We start from the raw sequence: 22,670 nt of genomic DNA, 5'->3' as shown, positions 1-22,670 counted from the left end.
GCTTCAAACTCAGAGATGGTTCAAGTGTCCTTCGTAGTTTTCTCCGTGTAAAGAAACAAAAACCAACTCAGCTCACATAACCAACCTGTCTTTGGATAGGAGTGTGTGCACGCATGTATAAATTGCGCCCGCATGCATGTGCTCAAAGCTCCCAGCTCCCTTCGGTCCTTGTTTGTGCATGTGAGTGCACATTTTGATGTGTGTTTGAGATCACATGCTCAGTGGCCCCATCTCTCTCCTCTCTCTCTCCTCTCATGTTTACCTCAAATGGCGCGGCAGTGAAATCAAAGGGCAGAAACAGAGAGTTGTGTGCTCATTTATCTCAGCACCTTCACATGGAGGGTGGCAGTTTTTACAGCTCACACCTCCTGGTGCGATCATAGCGCTCAGCGTGTGAGAGTGTACGTGCCCGCGTTTTTTTTTTTTTTTTTTTTTTTGCACGTGTGTGTATGTGTGTGTATGTCCCTCACCTTGGACCTCCTGCTCTACCTGATCTATCCGGCAGTGATATTCGTCTTGCGGCTCACTACGAGCAGTCCATTAGCTCCCCTCACACTGCAGTAAGCAGGACAGATTCTTATATCGTGTTGCTGTTCCTTGAAAGCTTTGTTCTTTTTCGCCTGCTAATTTATGGAGGAAACTGAGGCTGTGGGTGGCTCATTTATACATAATGATATTCCTTGTGATGTCACTTCTTGTTATCTCTTCCTGACTGAGGAGACTGAGTGTAAGCACCGAATATCAGATGAAAGCTACATGATGAAATGCATGTACTGTACAGGTATAGCTGTTCTGATAGCAAATCTGTAATATATATATATATATATATATATATATATATATATATATATATATATACATATATATACAGCACATGCTCTAAAAAGGTCAGGCTGAAGGGAAGCGGACCGTCCCGTTTAACGTCACGTCTTCTCAGCTGCATTGCTCTGAATGAATCAAGTTGTCCCCTGTGATAACTTCATCTGCAAGAATTTCTTCAGGCTATTAGTATTTTGTCTGTGTTGTTCTCACTTATGTTTCTTTTCTGAGGGTGATAAAGAGAGTTTCTTTCAAAAATGAATCCTATCGTGAGCGGTTTCAGTTGTAGCTCTTCCTTTTCACCAGGCGATTGTCTTCTTAGTGATACGCGTGTGTTTGTCAGCCCAGTATCCCGATGAATCACACCCAAACAAGTGGACACCTCGTGACTTACACTCAACACCACAGGTCAGTGCCAATACAGGAAGCTGTGTGCCCTTTATGCAGCGAGACGCAAACTCAAGGTTTGAAGGTCGGAGTGGTGGACGAGCTTATAGCGTGTCTGATTTTCAAGCAGGTGACTTGCAGTTGACTTTTCACTGACCATAGATACGACCTTTCTCTAACCTTAACCACAGTGTAGTTGGCATTTGCGGATATAGTAGAAAATATTTGTTGCTTTTTGAATGATGATTCCCTACATACACAATGTTGGCTTGTGATGTGCTGTTGATATGTTATGTCTTAGGGCTGGAGGTGAACACTGTATCCACCATCCATCGTTGTGGGTGATAGATACAACCAATAAGGCCGTTTGATTCCTCTGTACCTTGCAGAATTAGGGCTTGAAACGTTGTCCTATTTCTAATGTGATTAGGATTAAAGTAAAGGGTGCAGATGACGGTGTGGAGAGTCCGTTCACAGTCACTTTTTCTGAATCCCACATGAGTATTTTCATACGTCTGCTTTTATATCGTACTCATCTAAGTGTTTGATATTGAATAAATAAAATGAGGAAAATATAGCAATCAAAGAACAATACAGAAACTAATTCAAGACGTGATTAACTCTCAACATGTTCTCAAAATGTTACTCCACTCGCTTAGAACAGCAATCCATGCAAAAATAACACATATATGTACAGTACGGTATATGTATATAACATACACTTTTGCGATAGTGAGGAGAAACAAAGAATCATGAAATAACGCTAAGCAAAAATACCAGAGTAAAAATAACCTACTTCTTTCTCTGTCGATCTGCTTGCATGAGAATGAACTATCTCGTAACGCCGGAAGCTCATTCACGGCGCCGTCCTCCAGCGTTCAACTGTTGACAGTGTGAGCAGGAAAATGGTTTGAAAGTGACTCGAAACTCACATTTTTTTTCATGAAATGTTCTTTCTCTAAAACAGAGGACAGGCTGGGAAGTGACTGTCGAAAGCATCTCAACAGCTGGTGAAGTAGATGTCGTGCAGCAACCCCAGTATATGTTATAGTATGTCAGTTTGTGCTATAAAACCCTAAACATCTCTCACGTGCAGCCTCTTTTAACTTATCAGACAGAAAAACATCAGCAAGTTTTGAAGTGGCTTGAATGCAAAACAGTGAATGATCATAACCAACACAATTTAAACACGTTAGTTGAGAGTTTTTCATTCAAAAATGAGCTGCATGTTTGCTCTTGTAGGCCTTCTCTGCTTGTTTGCTAATCATTTAAGTCCTTTAAATCACACTGTCTGGATGACCTTTTACACATCGGCAGTGTTTCTTGTTTTTCTGTGCTTACAGATTACACATTAGAAACAGAAGAACATATTCCCAGCCAATCCATTCTGCCCGGCTTACAGTAAGCATATGTGACCAAGCACAGGGCTGTCGGTGCCATATGGAAGTGATGGCAGCTTCCCCACCACTCATGCAGTTGAGTAGCTCCAAAGGCACACTAAACCTGCCGCTGTGTAACTACGCGTTGGCACTTCATGTTGTTGGACAGAGATTTATGCTTCTGCGGAAGTGTGCAAACAGTCACTTCGCTGTTATTGATTTGCCCTCTGGTCAATCCGTTACCTCGAGTAAATTAAGTCTACGGGGAGCTTTTTAGAAGATCTCCTCTTTAAAGGAATATGATCATTCACGGCACATTACATAAGTCACAGGACGATTCTTCTAATTTTAAGAAGGTCGCGTGCACTTAAGAATTAATCATATATGCTTGTTTTTCACACTTCAGCAATGACGCTCAGCAAAATGAGGTTTTATGGTGATAAAAGTGTGTTTTTACGTTAAAAATTATTCTGCAGTCTTACGCTTGATATTTAATAATGTCTTGACACTTGCTGCTGACAGAAAATGAAAAATACACAACCATCAATGTCCTTCAGGAAATCAAATGAGAGACCTTTACATCAAAGAAAGGCAAGAAATGTCCAGAGCCATGTCCGTCCTGTGCCTGCCATTAATATCCTAGCAACCATCTCCCAGGGGCTCTATAATCTCCCCTATCTAGCCAATTAACAAGCGGGGAAGGTGTGAGAGGAGAGTCAGAGGAGCAGAAACTGAGATCGAGACTTCACACGCTGGATGGAAAAGGCTTGAGTCTGAGATCACAGCGTCATCACCTCCATTCCACACCCCGGCTATTTCTGTGGCGCCCAGGTGGCATCTTTCTCCCCATGTTCATTTCTTGATTTGATTAGGTGCAACGCCGCTTGTCAGCCTGGTGTCGTGTGGAAAGGATAGCCACACTGAGCTCTGACCACCTGCCTGCCGATTAGCCGTTTCAGCCTTAACGGCCGTATGGCAATGCTACCAGACAGAAATACCCGCGCTAGAAAGGTTAACCACTGCATACGCCTGCAATGTAGCAAGCAAGGGCACAGCTCGAGTTTCCATAAATGAACTGAACTGAATCGAGTGAGAGAACGCTTCCTGCTGAACACTAATGTTCACTATAGGGTTGCCGGGTCCGCCTTCATCTGGCAAAATCGTTCAGGTACGTGCTGGATCAAATTCACCCCATCTTGGAGAAGGTCTTCATCTGCCTCCGCAGTTTGACAGCTATTCACCACTTCTGTTAAAGCCAGACAACAGCGTCAATGCTCTATACCCTGTGCTTTTATCTCACAGGGATGCCATGATGGGAGTATCACTCCTATTCCTTGGCACATTGGATGCATGCAGCAGCTCCTATGAATTATTCAAAGCTTTTCTTTTTAGTTGCAGAGTTAACACTGAGCTGCTTGTATGTTATTCCTTCATCTATGAGCCCTCCCATGGAGGATGCTCCACTGTATTCTGTAAGATGGAAGGGCAGCATCTGTTACTTAAGTTCTGTGTGCAAAACTAAGCATCAGAGGCTTCTATGTGGACGCCATGCTGTATTAAATAGGGCATACATGCAGACATGAAGTCTCCTGCATAGTAAACATGGAGCCATATGAACAGCAGCTGCACCAGAAACCTATTCTCTTCACTCAATCAAGGCAGACTGAATGATTCTGACAAGTGTGCCCAAACCTCTCTGGTATTATACGCTCACACCTCCACATGCGTAGGCATTGGCACAAATTAGCACAAGCAAGAGGCTGGTGTCCTATGGGAAAGGCAGCTGTCAGTCTTTAGATCTATTCTTGGCTCTGGGAGTCTTCACTCGACTGGGGGTGTGAGGGAGCCTGACAGGTTTTATAGTAATCAATCATTTGTCCCATGGCTGTTTCATAATGTTATATGAGCCACGACAAATAAAAGATAAAAAGAAATAAAGAACTAAATGAGACATATTTTTCAAATGTATCAAAGGGGTGAGCTCTTCACAGGGATATGATGGAATAAGTGGCCATAACCTGACGCACGCCTTACCATTCACAGCAGATACCATTCACAAGTCAGTGGCAAGTCAGCCACAAAATGCTAAAATGTATCCCTTCTGCCCTTTCTCTTTATGTGCCCCCTGCCAACATGTTGTGCAATTATAGCTCAACATCCTAACAAGACCTCCCAGTGGACCACCAGTCAGTGACGCTGTCAATTTGGTAGCTGAGATGGCTGGAAATGTCTCATTACTCTGCTGAGCACAAGCAGCAGAAACTCCTCTCAACGAAGCACAGTTAACTCTGTGTGAACTGTCCTATCCAAAAAAGTCATTATAAAGGAATAACCCAAGGGATTCAGCAGCTACCTCTACCTGACCTTAGTCTCCAGGATGCATAAATTACACTTTGTATAGAAAGTCCAGGGGAGGAGGATCATGAAGCATTCACGCGCACCTTTTCCTGCACTCAAAATGATCTCTGGTTTGTTTTGCAATACTACTGTACTTCGATATCTCGAAGATTATAGTGATGCAGCGGTTCAAAAGCAGCATCTGTTTTGTATGTATGACCTGTTTTACTCGTGTGAAGAATTCAAGCCAAGTTAAATTTATTCATTCTCAGATAAATGAAAGAACAAAGACAATCAAAAGCAACAGAGATGAAACACAACAGATTCTATCTGATTGCAATTTGGAGGCACGGTTATGAAATTCAGAGGTTTCCTCCTGATTTCACCTTCTTATTCTCTGTTTTCATCATGCACTTCGGTGTGACACAAAATGAAGGCAAGCATGAAAAGAGCTAACAGAAGGCGGTGGGTCGACGTGGTGGTACGATCACAGTCTGTCTGCTTTGGCCTGCTTTGTACATGTGTATGTGTGTGTGCACGTATGGCATGTGTGTGTGTGTGTGTTTGAATATTTGAGTGTGTGCATATGTGTGCATGCTTTGAATCAAGCTTGGCTCTGATATCCACGTTCTCCGTCCAACACCTCCCACCTCCCTACTGCTGCCGGATAGGAGTCCAAGAAGGATCCCCCGTAGACCCTGAAAAGTGGGACTGCACCTCAATAAGTTTAGCAGCAACTGGCCTAGAAGTGTTACTTTCTTAAATCCAGCATTCGTGGCTGACTGACTGACTGGTAAAACAGGAAACCCCGCTGTTACTTGAATTAACAACCTGACAGGCAGTAATTTTCCATCAGTGTTGCATCATCAGGGCTTAATTAACTAAAACAAAAGAATGTAGCAGACTTCATTTCTTGAATTTCAATGAATTACAAAACTTAATGTTGAGGACAACTCTGTAAATTCATCAGCAAAGTCTTAAACACGTTATTGCCACCTTCCCACTCCTACGCCTCCATGATTTTGAAAAAACAATAGACTGCAAAAACAATGTCTGTAGGATAATAGGATCACATTTACCAATTTGACTGGACTTTGATGCTTTAGAATAAAGATTAATACCATATTTAAAAACCTTTAGATTTGTCTTTCTCTGATCTGCTGTTAATGAAACACATTCTACTTTGTTCTTTGGTATATCCATGTCTTCCTTTGGGTGAAGAATTGTCAACCAGAATTTCATGGCTGTGAGTTATTATTCTACAATATCTCAATCAGAAAGAATTGGATGACCTACCAGAAAACTGCTGAACTTTTGGATCTAGACCGAAAAGATGACAGTGTTGTTAGTGGTTTAAGCAGCTTTAGCGGCTGTGGATCAATCAGAGGTAGAGCAGGTCGTCCCTCAATCAGAAGGTCGGTGGTTCGATCCCCGGCTCCTATGCATCAGCGTGTCAATGTGTTCTTGGGCAAGACACTGAACCTCAATTTGCTCCTGAAGTAGCTTCAGTGTGTGAATGTGTGTGAAAGAATAGTCTCCTCCAACTAAGATTCCTCCTGTATGAATGACTACTGACGACTAGAAAGGTGCTGTACAAATACAGACCATTTACCATTCAAAGTACCCCAAAACCCTGAGATGCATTGCTAGGAAATTTGTACAGACATTCACGGTCCCCAGATAATTCATCATACTGACTGATCATCCTCTTACTTTTCCTCTAGTGCCAAAGTTCATTTTGACATTTTTGTTTCTTAATGGTTATTAAGTGGATTGCTATAGAATTTGGCACAGAAATTCTTTTAAATTATAATTATAAATTATAAAAACCAAAAAAAATCCCAGGAATCTAGTACCATCATCTGGTCATATTTTAATAAGTCCAAAAATTACTTTTATGAGCAAATATGTGCAAAACTAATGACATTCCCATCAGCTGTACTTTGTATTTAGTGCTGCTTAGCAGATGCTAGCATGCTAGCATGTTAAAGCATGATGGTGAATGTGGTAAACATGATCCCTGCTCAACAACATCGTCAGCTCAAAGCATTGCTGTGCTTATTTACAGCCTCACAGACCCTTTTGCGTGGGTATACGCACTTCTTCTTCTCAACATAATGTCCGTTCAGCCATAAAGCTAAAATTGAGTCTTATTTTCAGGTAAGCACCATGCTAGTTTTAACATTACCAACCAAAATCTGTAAAAGCTGTGCTATGCAAAGTGACACACATATAGATTAGTGTGGAATTAAATCAGAAAACAAAACACGAGAGATCAAAAATGCAACTCCAGGTGCCATGCAGAACCAGTTGAGCTGGTCTTGTCATGTTTAAAGCATTTTGTTAGGAACCTCCAGTTAATTTTCTCCTATTAATTATGTCAGTTTATATGTCAAGTTTTGACTTTGTAAAACACCCCTTTAGCATCACTCCCATTTACTCAAACTGCCTTTGGTGGTTCTATAGGTGATTGTTACAGGATTATGAGATGATTGTAATTGTATTGTTCTGTAATTCCCAGCTTTGTTGAGGCGGAAAAATGAAAACGTTCCAGTTCTAACACATGGCTCGATATGAACTGCCTGTCTGGGAATACTTGAATCTCATTGTAGTTGAGCGTAACACTAAAATAATGAAACTGCTGATAGACTTTCTTAAAAGCAGCTTGTGTAAGCTTTTCTCTAACAATATCAGTCTTGAGTGCACAGTAATAATTACCATTGGTGTCATGTTCTACTGCATATCCCTTGTGAGCCTATTCTTATTATCAAATTATTTTCTCATCATGTTGCGTTGTACACCACCTTACAGTCCACCAGAACAGCATTTATCTGTTATTAACACAAAGCTGAGAATGATAAATTCCAAATCTGTCCAAATCAAAGCATGAAGCAAATAACAATTGCTTGTTTGCCGGCATTTAAGTTCACTAACTCCACTAATTTCACAGTGCTTTATTGTTGAGGCAGATCCTGCGCTCAGTATTTTAAAATTAGCCGGTACCTAAGAGTGTTATCACTCTGTGTTGCTGTGATTTACTACATCTCCCTAGAGCTAATTTTAAACCTCTCGTTCTAGAAGGCAAGGCTGCAGAGTATCCACACTCTAGCATTACTCTCCTATTGGATTGTGATGTAAAGCGTGATGCATTGTGGGAGGTGGTAATCTAATCCCTGATGCTGGCGCTCCTGAGGGTGGGAGATTTTGCCATGTGATTGGAAAATTCATCTTAATAAAGTGACAGCTACATCATCACCCCCTCTCCCCACCCTCCCCCACCCGGAGCAGAACAGTGGCACCTGCACAGTACAACGCCGGCAGATACACTGCGGCCTGCGCGGAAAAACACACCTTTAACATATGATTGCTAACAAGTGCATCCCATACCAGCGATATTAAAGCCCGCAGCCTTGTTTCATGCTGTCTGCACTTTGCCCTTGTTTAAATTCATTCACAGATTGTCACTTCTTTTGCATCCCCCCATCAAGAAAATCCACGCAGCATGTGCTTAATCCACAGAATACAAAAGATTATCCAACTACTACATGCACATTGCTGGATATTACTGTCAAATGAGGATTTGTAAGAGCAGATGAGAAAATGCAGATACACATTATAGTAGATACCCGCTTAAATACGGCAGCTTCACACAATAACACCAGTGTCTGCAGAGTGTAATTCAGTAACCCTGTAGTGCCACTGTAAGATCTATGTTAAATGTTCAAGGGTCAGTTCGCCCAAACTACGAACAAATCAGATTTTCCCACTCGCCTCCTGCGGCATTGAGTCACGTAGATACTTTTGGTTTTATCTAACTAGGTTCTCTGTCTCCGATATACGATTTTGCCATTCTGCTCTCAATGTACTGTACAACAGATGTGTGTGGAATTTGACATCATTGAGTAACTTCATTTAAAAAATTCAACAACAATGTCTCGCTCTAGAAAGAGTGTCCCTGCTCCTCTGTCAGCCGTGTTCATAGAGACTCTGAAAGTAGTTCCAATGAAATCTGTTGACAGTCTGTAGATTATCCAGAGTAACAGGAGCTCCGTGTCTGGAAAGACATATTTCTGTTGAATTTTTAAAATGGAATCTTTCAAAGCTTTGAGAAACTCCTTCCACCTCCGTTGCAATGGAATAAAAGCGCGACAGAGACACTAAGAAAACACTGTATGACTCGACACCACTAGAAGTAAGTGAGAAAATAAGTTTGTTGAGTTTGTGCTTAGATTGTGACAGAAATATTTTCAGTTCAACTCAATGGTCATTTTTCCCAGTCTTAAGTATTCTCTTGTGGCCAGTGGCTCTCCCATGGCCAGGGAGAAGGCATGGTTTACCTCGATGACGTGCTGGAGGTGTGCTGATGTGGTAACAGCATCCCACGCACGTTTATCAGCTCACTGTGGCTGCTTTGAGCCGTACTATTCCTCCATGCGGTATTAAAAAACGGATCCACTGACCAAATAGTGCGGAATATGTCCACGACATGTTGTATAGACCATTTGTATGTAAAATAGCACTGCTAACAGAGTCCTGTCATCTCAGTGATAAATACGTCGTATTTCGCCGTGGACGCTTTCCAACAAAAGCCACCTGTTTTCGTCTTTTGCCGGTAAAAACTTTTAATGTGTTGCAGTCGCAGCTAAAAAAAAAAAAAAAATGCATTTGGAGGGTATCTGAAGTCTGAGCAGGAATGTAGGCGTGAAACCAAACTGTAAAGTTAGAGGCTGAGTTAGAGTACTGAGAGTTGAGACTTTTAAGAACAGCTTTCTCTCTAATCCTTATCGCAGTTGCACATGTGTTAATCTTTTCAGCCCAAACTGATGAAGGAGATTGTCTGAGTTTGGCTGCGGTCAGTTCTGCCACCAAGCAGGGGCGGGGAGCAGGTCAGAGACGGGCTAGAAAATAGCACAAACACCTTGCAATGTAGTGGAAACTCTGCCTCAGAAATGGCTATATATGTTCGAAATATTCTTTCCAGGGATATTCTTCAGGATTCTATTACACGACACAGGTGTTCATGATATTATGTCCACCCCCGTGCACACCAGGGGTGGACAAGATATCATAAAGTGCAGAAAACTAGATGTCAGATTGGATGTCTGGTGTAGGGAGGCTGTCTGGCTGACACGTAGTTTGAGTTCAGTGATACAACATGTCATCATGCCTTTGTTGTCGTGTCTGTCCTCGAACAGCTGCAACCAGTAGCATACATATTGCATGTTAGTGTGGCTGAGAAGGAGATAAAGTACCACACCCTGACTGGAAGAATGCCATCAGCTGGGAAAAACAAGCCTTCCTGCTGTGCGCACCTCTTCTTTCTCTGGTTTCCTTGCTTACAGTAAAACGCCTCGAACACTCTGTGTCACTGCTGCTCTTGTAAAACCTGCCAGTGCAGCATCTCGCAGACCAGAGGGTTTCATCCACAGGGCACATTCACTGAGCCTCCGACACTCCCCTCAACCCCCATCCCCCCTCCTCCCTACCTCCATACCCTTTGCCAAACTATCACACCCCTTTAGGGAAATCCATGGCCCTGTCAGCTCAGATTGGAGTCAACAAATCACCAAAAGCAGACATGTGAAGCTGAACAGTGCTGGACGACTGGGTTTATACTGGACAGTAAATGTGTCTGTAATGTTTGTATCACCTGACGGCAGAACAAAAGCATTTATTTCATGGTAAGGACAGATAAAGCAGTTTGCCGCAGTGCACTCACATTTATCTTCACCTTGACAGTGATGGGCACGGCCACTGTAATTTTCTTCTGTTTTTTCTTCTCTGTGTCTTCATTTTTCTTTTTTTTTTAATCTTAGCATTTTTCTTTTTCTTTTTTTTTTTTAACCATAACATTCAGCCTCTGTTTGAACAAACATTAAGATGAGTTGAAGAATAGCATCATGCCACTAATGTGTCTAATGAAGATCAGCTCTCTGAATTTTTATGCATCTTTAAGCATCAAAAGTACTACTTGCGACAGGAGCAATTTGTTTTCCATCAATTATACAGACATTTACTGCAAATAGAACAAGAATACTCTTGCCAGTCATGCTCTCTGTCATAACATCAGTAATGTCTTCTGCACCACCAGGCTTTTTTACAAGACAGACTACTCCCTCATTAGTGGGTCTGGCTTCTACGGTACACGGTGACAAACACCAGGACTCTTGCTGCTGAGGGTGGCTGGACATTTTAACTTTAAACAGACATGGCATGCTCAGCATAGCAGCACAGCATGCGAAGCTCGCTGCTTGCTCCTAAAGACCGGTGTTTAGTTTATTTGCATCCATATTTGTCTTCACATTAGCAGTTGCTAATCTTCCTGGGCTCCACAAAGCAAACAATTGTATTCAGCATCAGCTTATGAGGCAATTGTAAAACTGAAGCAAGGTACATGGAAACAAAATGAAAAATGTCGCAATTGAGTGAAATTAAATGACAGCTATTGATTTTTACAGCAAACAGCCAAACCAATTTAGCAAGAATGCCTTACAATCATCAGCAAATATCAAATAAATGGGAACAAACTGAACAGTGGGTTCAAGGATGCAACGCTGTTTAATGATTTCAAATGTCATTGTGTCATGCAGCAAATTATCCAAGGAATTACAAACATAGTGGATGATTTCAAACCTCACAATTTAACATTCAACATTCAGTGGCAATAGAGGAGACAGTATATCCCTCATGTAGCGAGGCAGAAAGTGAAGGTGTACAGGATGATGTGGTTGTTGGTTGTGGTGTGTAATTAACATCAACATTGCTTTTCTATCACCACCATCGCCCATCATACTGAGATATTGTAGAAAGTGACAAATTGTTGTTGCTTCGTGATGATGATCCATTTGAGTCATTGTTTTAAAAAAAATAATTCTGTCTAAAATATACTTGCAATAGAGCTGCAACTATCATCAAGTAATCTGATTATTTCTCCATTGAGTGATTTAATCAGAAAATGGGTAAAAAAAATCCCCCCATTATTTCCAACATTACAAGGTGACATCACCAAAAGTCTGCCAGCAATCTGAAACACCAAAATAATTCACTTTTTGAATTTTTCTTTCCTTAAAAATGACACAATTATGGCAAACAAATAATTAATCATCAAATTAGTTGCAAAGTTACTGTATTAGGACTGACTAATACAATCATATTACCTACTATTACCAGTTGTTGCAGCTCTAAATACCAAGAAAATACCAAGAGTTTTGTTCAAGGTTTTGTTTTACATTTGAGGTTTTGAGGTTTAAGTTCTGTCTGTTTCGAAGCTTTATACATAAACACACATAAACTGCATTAAACATCAATTATATCACTAAAGAAAAAATAATTATAGAAATATCTTTAGCTTGATATAATGTTTAAAAAGTGTCACTTGTCATATCACCCTGCTTTAAATGCGTCTTCGTTTATTTCCTTAAACCTATAAGTATTAATAATGCCCCGGCACAGCTGGTGCAGTATAGGCTATGTAAATGACTGTGTTTTACAAAGTTTGTTTTGAGCCTAGGAGAACCAGCAGTGTTTAGCTGAGAGGGATGTGCACTATGATAGTTGCCAAAATATTTCTGCTGTGCCCCCCTTTTGCAGATAAAGTTATTCTTATGCCCAGTAAAGGCCGTGTGTTTAATGAGGCCATTGTTATTGCCGTCCTCTAGTAACTAAAGTGATCACCAGATGTGATATGTCATGATCTGATTCAGCTTAGTGGGTGACGATGATTGATGGATTGACTGCGTCACAGTAATTAACCAAAACAGCTCGGCTCAGTGTTCATCTGATGGTTCGATAAACTGTAGCTTGGACGCGTGTTTTAGCGAACCGGCTCTGCATTAAGCCTCATGAACACTCAGAAACTCGATTTAAAGTTGCTTTTATAATGACTCAAAACAGCAGGGTGTAGCAGAGCGGTTTGAAACAGCTTTACTGACATCTTGCACTGCTGCTTTGAAACTGATGAATCAATGTTCAGACATGTTTGCACGAGATTTAAAACTCTGTTCGCGTTCTCTTAATCATGAAACAAGCTTCAGCAGAGGGTTTGGATGATTCCTTCAGGTGTTTTTACGAACCTTATAAATAATCAGAACACTAAAAGAATGTTTGTGAGCCATATCCGTAAAACAAATACAGTCATCCGTAAAAACAAGCCCGTTTAAAATCATCTTTCTGAGCTTTGATTTAATCTGACAAGTTGACTGAACTCATCCTTATTTGCAGGAACTGCTTTACCCCACATCATATTTTCTTCCCCGTTTGAAGCATTTGGTTGGTTCACCGTCTCCTTTACATTTACCTTACAGTCCTTTGGTAAACTTCTCCATGCTGTGCTATCTCGTGGTACCGTAGCAATTTAGTAGCCACCGATGTAGAGTATAGTATGTGTTTGGCCTCTGTACTCACAAGAAGGAGACAAATACTTGTGCAAAATACAACTATCTGCATGAGCACCAGCAGTGTGGCGCAGAGCTTAGCTTTACAGTCTGTTGCCACTGTTACTACCACTGCTAGTAGCTGAGTCCTCTTCTGAATCTTTCAGTAAAGGAGAGGAAACGAGTAGAGAACGCACACGTGTGTTGTTCTTCTCAGGAATGTCAAGGTTACCTGGTTTGTTTTGTCGGGAAACCAATCATCTTTAGTGGACCGTGCATGTGCAGCGATCCGTCATAAAGTCATCGTCGCCGCATGTAGATTCAACAGTGACGCGTTTGTCATTTATTCAGCTGATAAGGAAAAGGAAGAAATATGAAAGTGCACACTGACCTGTGTACGGTGAAATTCTAGTGTTTATTGATTTGCTGCGGTATCTGACAGTCTTGACATTTTTCATGACAGACATCCGCTCAGGCCGCTGCTTTTGACCTAATCTGTGGTGTGGCCACACTGACAGTTTAAACTGGTAAGCAAGAACGGCATCATTCGAATTCACCCACTTTCTCGTCACTCACTTGTTGATGCAGTAACAAACGAGGAAGCAGCGCTACAGGCTGCAGGTACTTTGCTCTGGCTCGGAGCCGGGCCCTGACCGTTTGACTCGAAGAATTTGGAAAGTATCTTTCATGTTGCCAGTAGTGGTATAGTCACTACTGAGCATGTGGGTGTTGCCAGGATTGGAGCATGTTCTCTCTAATTTATCTTGTCACTCCTCCATCCTCTGGGGGTGTTTATGAGCTAACAGAAAAAACACAACCTATCTGCAAACAACAGAACAACAAGCTAGTCTTCCAGTTTCTGTCGCACAGTTTTGGCTTCTTCCTCCGCTTGTCATGTCTTTTTTGATTCAGCTTCAATTTCAGAGGCTTAAAAAAACGGGATGATTCTGCTTGCCCTCACTTGAATGTGAATTTTGATCTTGTCGTTGAAGATACCTTCTTCATTTCTCTGCTGGGGGGGGATCTCTTAATGGTCAATACGGACTGACTGATGCACCCGTTCTCTAGTCCAGCCTCATTTAGCTATGGCTGAATGGAAAATATCTTACCTGGTTTCCTATGAGTCCATATCGAGATCAGCACGGCGGTTGAACGATGGTTGAGTATGAACACACTGAGCCAGTTTGATTAATTGGCTCCATATTCATAATAGTCGAAATTTCATTTTGCACACAGTTGCTGTTAATACTACATACTAACATACTATATGCAGAAAGCAGCAAAGATAAACACGTAAAAGACTATTTTGCATTGTGTGACTTGTTGAAATGTCTGCCTCGCAGTTACGTGCTGGACGTGATGAATAAAGAGTCATCAAAGGAGCTCCTTCAAGCCATGCAAGCACAATCATGGTATCACAGCTAATGTAATTTAGAGCAAGTGTGAGCGGAGAGCCTTAGTCAATGTGGCTTAGTGCTGCACAGCCCAGGGCACTGATCACACTGAATGCAGGCCAGGGTTAACAATCAACCATGAATGCTAAGCTGCTCAAAGTATTCCTTCAGATGTTAAGTATTAGCCTCTAGTCTCTTTCCTTCCTCCTTTAACTTTTGCTCTTTTCCACATTAACCCCTAATGTATACTGCAGCCCATTAAAACCAAAGGCTAATGTCCACCTGGTGCTAAATTGTGATCTTTTGACCGCGACTTATGAAGGAATAGCATGATGTGAATGGCAACAGTTTCTGCCTGGGAACAGAACTTATAGCCGGCTGTGCTCTTTAAACAAAAGCAATGCACAGTTGGCCCTTGCCTCATGCGCACCAGATTTGTTTTGTAGCTCTTGGCAAACCAAAGCTCTGCTGAGCTTAATGTGACTCAACATGGCAAGTTCAATGTGGTATTACTTAGTTCTCCCAGTGGCTATGCAAACATGCAATTATCGCATTGTAGTTCTGTTGATTAATTCTGTCGAAACAGTGAAGCTACAAGGAATGTTGAACACTCAGAAACCCAATTGGAAGTCGCCTCTTTTCACAGACTCAAGCTGCAGGGCGTAGCCGAGTGGCCTGAAAACACTGCGGTTAGGTTATAAACCAAGAAAGGTTACATAATCAAACTGAAATCTGGCAAATGTTGCTGAGGAATTGAGGGATCAATGGTTCAGGCCTGTTTGCATGAATTCTAAGACACCATTCACATTCTCTTCATTCAATCATGAAAAGAGCTTCACTAGAGGGTTCGGATGATTTGTTCTAACAACTTTAGTATGCGATCAAATACACTAAAAGACGGTTTGTTTGTGAGCCACATCCATAAAATATAGTCATCCATAAACTCAAACCTCCGTAGGAAATCATCGTTCTAAGCTTTGATTTAGTCTCATTTACTGGAACTATGTGGGAGAACAAAATCCTTCGAGACCCAAAGGCTTTCACAATATATACATTGACTCACTTTTCCCCTTTATACTGCTGCTTCTCATTACTCTACAGCGTACAGATGCAGGAGGTTTTCCATATAGTTAGAAATGGCAGCAAGACGGACTGATTTGAAGTCAAGACACTGGCAGAAGGATCCTGACAAAGTGCCTGCTAGACAGCTGAGATGATCCTGAGATGAACCCTGACCCACCTGAGAGGAAAGGTCCTGTCTGAGAGTGCGAGAGCGAGATGCTGAGGATTCAAGAAATAAAAACAAACACAAGCAGAGAGAGGGAGAGAGAGAGAGAGAGAGAGAGAGAGAGCAACACAGTGACCCATTCATTAGTAAAGCTGACCCTGCAGGGACAAAGAAGCTGTTCATTAAATAGACACTCGAGGCCCAGTCAGAGATCAGGCTCTCACCCCGACAGTGAGGATATCACACTCCACATATATTGTTCAAAGCAAAGATCCCCAGTATGGGGCTCCGGGGACTCCCAGGAGACCTGTTGAGGGCCCCATGGGGCCCCAAGTAATAACAAAGACTGCTAATTTTAGTATTATTTCAGTTAACTCAACTAAAAGTGCCTGCAGAGCTTCCCTTTTCTTTTTAGTGACTCATTAGCACCTCATGGATCCCGAGTTTTGGACGTGGAAGTGACCTCTGTATTCCCTTTAAAAGACAGAAAAGATGTTTTCAATCATGACTGCAGTTAAGTTAGCTCATTATGTCAGGAAAGAAGAAGTAAAAGTAGAAGTGTGAGTAAGAACCATGTCTATATCATCCAGTGATCACAACTTTATTTTAACATTAATAATACCATTCTGTGGTTTGCTTGTGAGCCATTAACAGTTGACTGGTTTTAAAGTATTCTGTACTTGTTACATTCATTTGGCATTGCTATAAATTCCTAAATTAATCATTTTCCTGTTTGATTCTGTATCATGTTGTCACATTTATCCTCCTTCATACATTCACAGTCAGAACTGGCCGTCTGGCTGACTCATCCATCTTCTAAACACCGGCCACCGTCCTCTCATTTTTTGTGGTGACCCCGTACAGCACAAACACAAGCTTGTTGGTCAAGGGGACCTCTGCCTTTTAGGAGCAAATATTATTGAAAGGAGCCATTAGGTTGAGCAGCACCAGCATGTTCCCAGCTGACAAAGATTTACTACTAGTAGTAGTTATGCTGCATGTAAATGCTGATTCATATCATTCTATCATTGATAGAATTAGTCCCCAATCACAGATAGATATCACAAACCAAAAGTATTTGGGACTGCAGCAGTAGTGTTCACAAATCACAAGTCACAATATCACATGGGGATGATGATGGGGACATTCAATATATTTCAAAGAACTAAATAAGTAAATAGGTCTGTTCAAGTAAGATGTTTTTATTGGGCCTACATGGTGGAGACAGAGGGCAAATGAAGCATGCACACTGTATGTGTTTAACCCCGGTAAGTAAAAGAGAAAAGTAATGAAGAATGACTTTGGTTGATACCTTTAAATGAGAAGATACTGGGAACCAATCCCAGCACACTTTTAATGCTATATTTTCTAAAGATTACATTTTCATCAATTCTATACTTTTGAAGGCTCTTTGTCACTATGCACAGCGTTCCTTTGGCTAAATCATTTTTGCATACCTCGCTCACTTTTCATTGAGTTAGGCCAAGCATTGATGCAAACGTGCTGCCTGTTTTACATGAAATCTGACACGAATGTTAAGTTTACCAATAAGTCGCTATATGGACGCTATGATAATGAACAGACACAGTAAGCATATTTTTGTTGCTGAATGATCAAACTAAATTTACATTTAGATTCCACATTGCTCTATGCATGCAATTTCAATTCCATGAAAGCATGTGGACACGTTTGCATGAGTTTTGCCAAGAGATAAAAAAAAATGTGAATGCAAACATTAAAAGTACCTGCTTAATACCACATCATCATCCAAAACTAAGACAACTTTCAAAGACATTGGGTTTTCTAATAGGCATTCCGCAACATCCGATATACAGGAGAGCGACAGTACTTGATAGTTCTGCGAATATTTCATGATAAACGTGATAAATGGAGCTGAAAAACTTTTCAGAATGTTAAATGCTGCTGTCAGACCGCATGCAATATTTAAAAGTTAGCTGTGGGCTGTCAGGGCTTTACATTTGGAGAAATAAGGCCAAGTTCCAAATTTGTATGTAAACAGTGTGAGAACACATGCAAACAGATGCAAATCATATAGGATAATAGAAACAGAGTAGGCATTTTAAAGAGGACGAGATACAGACCACAGCAGACTTAAACACGCTTAGACACAGAATATGGCCGAGCTTTGTGATCTTAATTCACTGAGAAACTGTTTTAGCCCACGTCCTGAGTTAGAAGAGTGTTGATTGTGAGAGCTGTGCCAGAGAATTGTCTTGGAGGAGATAACTTTTATCTGGGATTCATTAGATTTGGGTAGGAGGTGTTTTATTTTGGTACCAGGGAATTGGTCTGATTCTGCTGCATTTTAGATTATGGGTGAGCATTTTCTCCTCTGTATTTTCTTTCTCGGCCTGAAAACTCGATATCAGCCCTCAAGATAACATTTACTGTCTTTATCATTTTGTTTTGTGGAGGAAAAACTTCCAAGTCCTCCAACTTCCAAAATAAACACCACATAGATTGTGTGTACTTAGACAAAGCCCTGAGAGGATTCATCTGGGGAATACTAGATGTGTTTAACCCTGTGAGTCTTGATCTTAATACCAAGAAAACGTGATCAGGAGCTATAAATACCCAGGAATCCTCAATGGAGTGTGTTGACGCAGTGAGGAGTAGACCGAGTATTTAGAATATGCTGTGAACGCAGCATCGTGTACAGCCTGTCAGCTGCATCAGCAGCTGAGAGCAGAGACAAAGGCAACAAGCAGTCTCATCAGAAGCGATCATCCCCGGAAACGTGCTCCTGGTTTTCGGCAGGCACGATTTTTGCCTCTGCATGAACATGGGTCAACCTAAGCTGCCCACACAGAGACTGCCTATTGGCCACCAAGGGTCCAATCAGCCCCAGGCCTTATGCTAATATAATTAATTACCTATGAGGTTAATGTGAGGTGAAAAGTGAAGCTGCCCAATTAGTTTGATTTCTTCTCCCTTGTAGTATCAATAGCCTTTGGATAACAGTGAGAGCTTCAGCTAGCCAGCGCTAATTAGTGTTTTTCAACTTGCTCAGAGTACCAGCTGAGTTTGGCTGACTTGGGTTAAGACAGTTTTCACGGTGTCAGGAAGTTTTCTTTGTAGAGAAACACAAAATTAGGCCCCGCATTCCTCCTTTTACTCCACGCAACCTTTCAGTCATTAACTGAAAGGTTATACAGGGCAAACCAGGAGGAGTGATCGTGTGTGCACATCCTGGCGTGCGGAGGCTGTTCTTTGTTTCTGTGTACGAGGTTATATTTTTAGCACCTAGAGATGTATTTTTAGCCACGTCAGCAAAGATTTGTTTTTGAGCTTGAAGCAGAGAGGTACACCTAAAGGATCAAGAAATAAACACAATTGAAACATGATACTGTAGGACTGGGACAATGTGATTATCTCCCGATTTGATACTGTCACGATTCGCGGGTGTCATTTCTATGTGTATTGTGATCTGTAGATATTCTACATTCTATTCTAGAATTACAATTTCTGTTTACTTTTTAGCACAGGATCATGGGACAAAAACCCACTGCGACTGTACATCAGCGAGTATCCATTTAAAAACGATTAAAATCATAATTGAAATCGTAAAAACAAACAAACAAAAAAGATAAGTGAAGTAAATAGGTTTTCTCCCCACCTCCATAATGCTGCATATCTGCATGATGGGGTTGTTGGTGGATATAGCAGTAAATGATCTGAGGACGATGCTATGAACAAGCTACCACTATCACAGAGGTTGGTTTGTTTCTCAGTGCTTTCTGACTTTCCTATCCTGTCCCTGACACTCAGACATTGCCCATTTGTTCCTGATGAAAATGTAATTCTTTAAAAACGAGTCACAAAATAGAGTTTTAATGTTTAAAAAGGCACAGCTATTTCCTGAAACTGCTGAGCACTGTAGTACTTAGCAAACATTACTCAAACAAGAGTAGGAGTAGAGAGTACTGTATTTCTTGGGGACTATTTTCACAGCGAATTACAAAAGGAAGTTTACAGCAGCAGGATGGCGTATGGAGGATTTATTCACAGTAATCAACAGTGCTCATGTTTATCATAGTAAAGGAGCACGTCACCCGGTGCAGCGGTGTGGCACACAGATGTAGTTGTAATAGTTTTTTGGACAACAATGCAGCTCCATGGCACCGACGAATAAGCTAAATCCGTCTTTGGCTGCACAGACAATGAAGTACTTAGTTAGCAGAATCAGTTCATTGTTGGTTTCGTTCTTTTCACGTTTTTTTTTTTTTTGACAGTAAGAAAAATATAGAATATCCACAGCCTTATCCCATTCTTCTACCAAGAACTGCTTATTTTTTTTGAACGAAAAACAAATGTAGGATGATGTATGATATTATGACCACCTCTCTACACCCGTCCTGTTCAGGACTCTCTGATTGATCTTCGCTGCTGTTAGGAAGAGAGGGATAAGGGGAGGTTTTCGTCAGAGACTTCTGTATAGACAAATATATTTGTTGATGTCTTCCTGCTGGTTGCCAATAGAGTTTGATGAATGCAACAGATTACTCACAGCCCCCATAAATTATCTTTCAGACACTTTCCTTTGATCACCTATAATCTCCACTGGTGCATTTTGTATTTGCATTGCCTAATCATCCCCCCCGAGCACTCAGACGGTTTTTACCCAGCACTATGAATTATTACGTCTGACCCAAGTGTAGCACAAAACAAGGTGACACATTATTTGTATTGACTATGACATATTTTTTGCACTCACACATCATCTGCTGTGGGTTGCCAACAGCGTTTCAACACATTTTACATCAAGGACCACATTAGAGGAGTCTGTGAATTTGCCGTGTCATCCTTGAAGATGCATTATATGCTTTTCCTCAGTTGACAACTAGCTAAAGTGAGCTCTCTCAGTCTTTCTCTGGCATTAGAATGTCTGAAGTGTTTGACTAATTGATGCTTGCATAATATAGATTTCAGTTTCAAAGGCACACATGAGTTTTCAAATGCATCATTGATTCCGTAGAGGTTTGTTTCAGGTTAATGCTACAGCTCCAATCAGTTCACAGCCTGGGCAATTATGTCATGTTTTATTTTTTAATGATCCTCAACCAAACAGTACACCTTGATGCTGAGGATTATCATTATTCTGTTAAGATGAAAACAAATCATGTTTCCCTTTTCTGAGCAATAAAATGATTGTGTTTTGTTCTATGATAAAGCAAATTACCGTAGAGGTTTCTTACCTTCTTATCTTCTTATGACCGTCCTTCTTGGAGTAACAGCATATGTTTCTCGTTGTAATTTGAGCCTCTTCATTTGTGTCTCAGGTCCATGGGGAAGATGCATGGGCAGTGACTGTGGCCCAGGTGGCAGCCAAAGTCGAGCAGTCTGGTGTGCCCATGTGGACGGCTGGACGACGCTCCACACCAACTGTGACCAGGGCCAGCGTCCTTCCAACCAGAGGAACTGTTTCCGCGTGTGTGACTGGCACAAGGACCTTTATGACTGGAAACTGGGTGCCTGGAATGAGTGCATGCCAGTTTCTGCAAGGACCTTTGGGGCCTCTCGGCCATTCACATGCAGTGGAGGCGAAGAGGGCATTCAGACCCGCGAGGTGGGCTGCATGCTCAAGTCAGAAGGGTCTCCAGCAGAGGATGCCATCTGTGAGTACTTTGAGCCCAAGCCTCGCCTGGAGCAGGCATGCTTGATCCCTTGCCCTCAGGACTGTGTGGTTTCTGAGTATTCGCCATGGACGTCCTGCTCTAAAACGTGTGGTACAGGCCTCAGGAACAGGGTCCGTAGTGTTCTGGTTCCTCCACTTTTTGGAGGTGCAGCTTGTCCCAACTTAACTGAGTTCCAGTCTTGTAAACCGGGGCCTTGCACAGGTCCAGAGGGCATGTACAGTCTCAGGGTTGGACCGTGGAGCCCTTGCGCCCTCCCACAGACTCGGACAGCACGGCAACTTAAGCGCAGGAAAGGTAAAGGCCAGGGGCTCAGGGAGAGAGCGGGAGTTAAAGATCCAGAGACCAGGGAGCTTATCCAGAAGAAACGAACCAGGAATCGCCTTAACCGGCAAGAGAGTCCATTCTGGGACATACAGGTGGGCTACCAGACTCGGTATGTGACCTGCATACATAGGAATGGGAGCGCTGTGGGACGCAGGTGAGTGGCAACATTTTGATGTAAATGTCTTAATAAGATTGATGTGTTTTTTTTTTCACCAGCACTATTATATGCCTTTCAATTGATGTGCTTTTCCTACTATATTTTTAACTTCATGTTTTTTTTGTAGTACTGAGTATTTATTGTCGGTATTTCTACCTATCTATTTAGTTTTTGTCAGTAAGTAAACCGCTTCTCATATTTCAATCGACGGTTGGGTGTACAGGTCTCCAAGTTAGTGTGTTTCAAACAGCTAAACATGAATCCAAATTTGTCCTCCTGAAAGTGTTTCTTCTCCCTGTCGGGAGGTGACACGTAGGAGGGGATGTTTATCAGCTGTATCTGCGCTGTCAGAGCAATGAGGCACAACAAGCACAGTGCATTTGATGTCAGCTTCAGAGGATGGAAGTGGCTAAGCTAGTCATTTCATGACATGAGAGCAATCTTAGCCACAACTTTCTGTGGCATTTTCCAAAATAAGTCAGTTCTCTGGGTCTTGTCTGCTGGTTTTGAGTGGATATGGAACGATGTGTTGCAGGACAAGTGAACAAATTTCGTCTCATTTAGAGTGTTACAGTGAAATGTTTTTCCTGCTAAACCATGAAGTCAAATTGCTACA

At 41.6% G+C, this 22,670-nt stretch overlaps 1 protein-coding gene across 1 annotated transcript in view; it reads left to right on the top strand.

Annotated features, from left to right (window-relative positions):
- Positions 1 to 22,670, top strand: part of thsd7ab (thrombospondin, type I, domain containing 7Ab) — a 125,068-nt gene that overhangs the window by 23,503 nt on the left and 78,895 nt on the right. Inside the window, exon 2 of the mRNA XM_070834903.1 lies at positions 21,217 to 22,051. Within this exon, the coding sequence (XP_070691004.1) occupies positions 21,217 to 22,051 (835 nt within the window). The remainder of the gene's footprint in view (positions 1 to 21,216; positions 22,052 to 22,670) is intronic.

Source organism: Pempheris klunzingeri, chromosome 8 (assembly GCF_042242105.1).
Source record: "Pempheris klunzingeri isolate RE-2024b chromosome 8, fPemKlu1.hap1, whole genome shotgun sequence".
Classification (NCBI taxonomy): domain Eukaryota; kingdom Metazoa; phylum Chordata; class Actinopteri; order Acropomatiformes; family Pempheridae; genus Pempheris; species Pempheris klunzingeri.
Note: the sequence above shows the minus strand (reverse complement) of the source record. Positions and strands in the feature narration are given on the sequence as shown.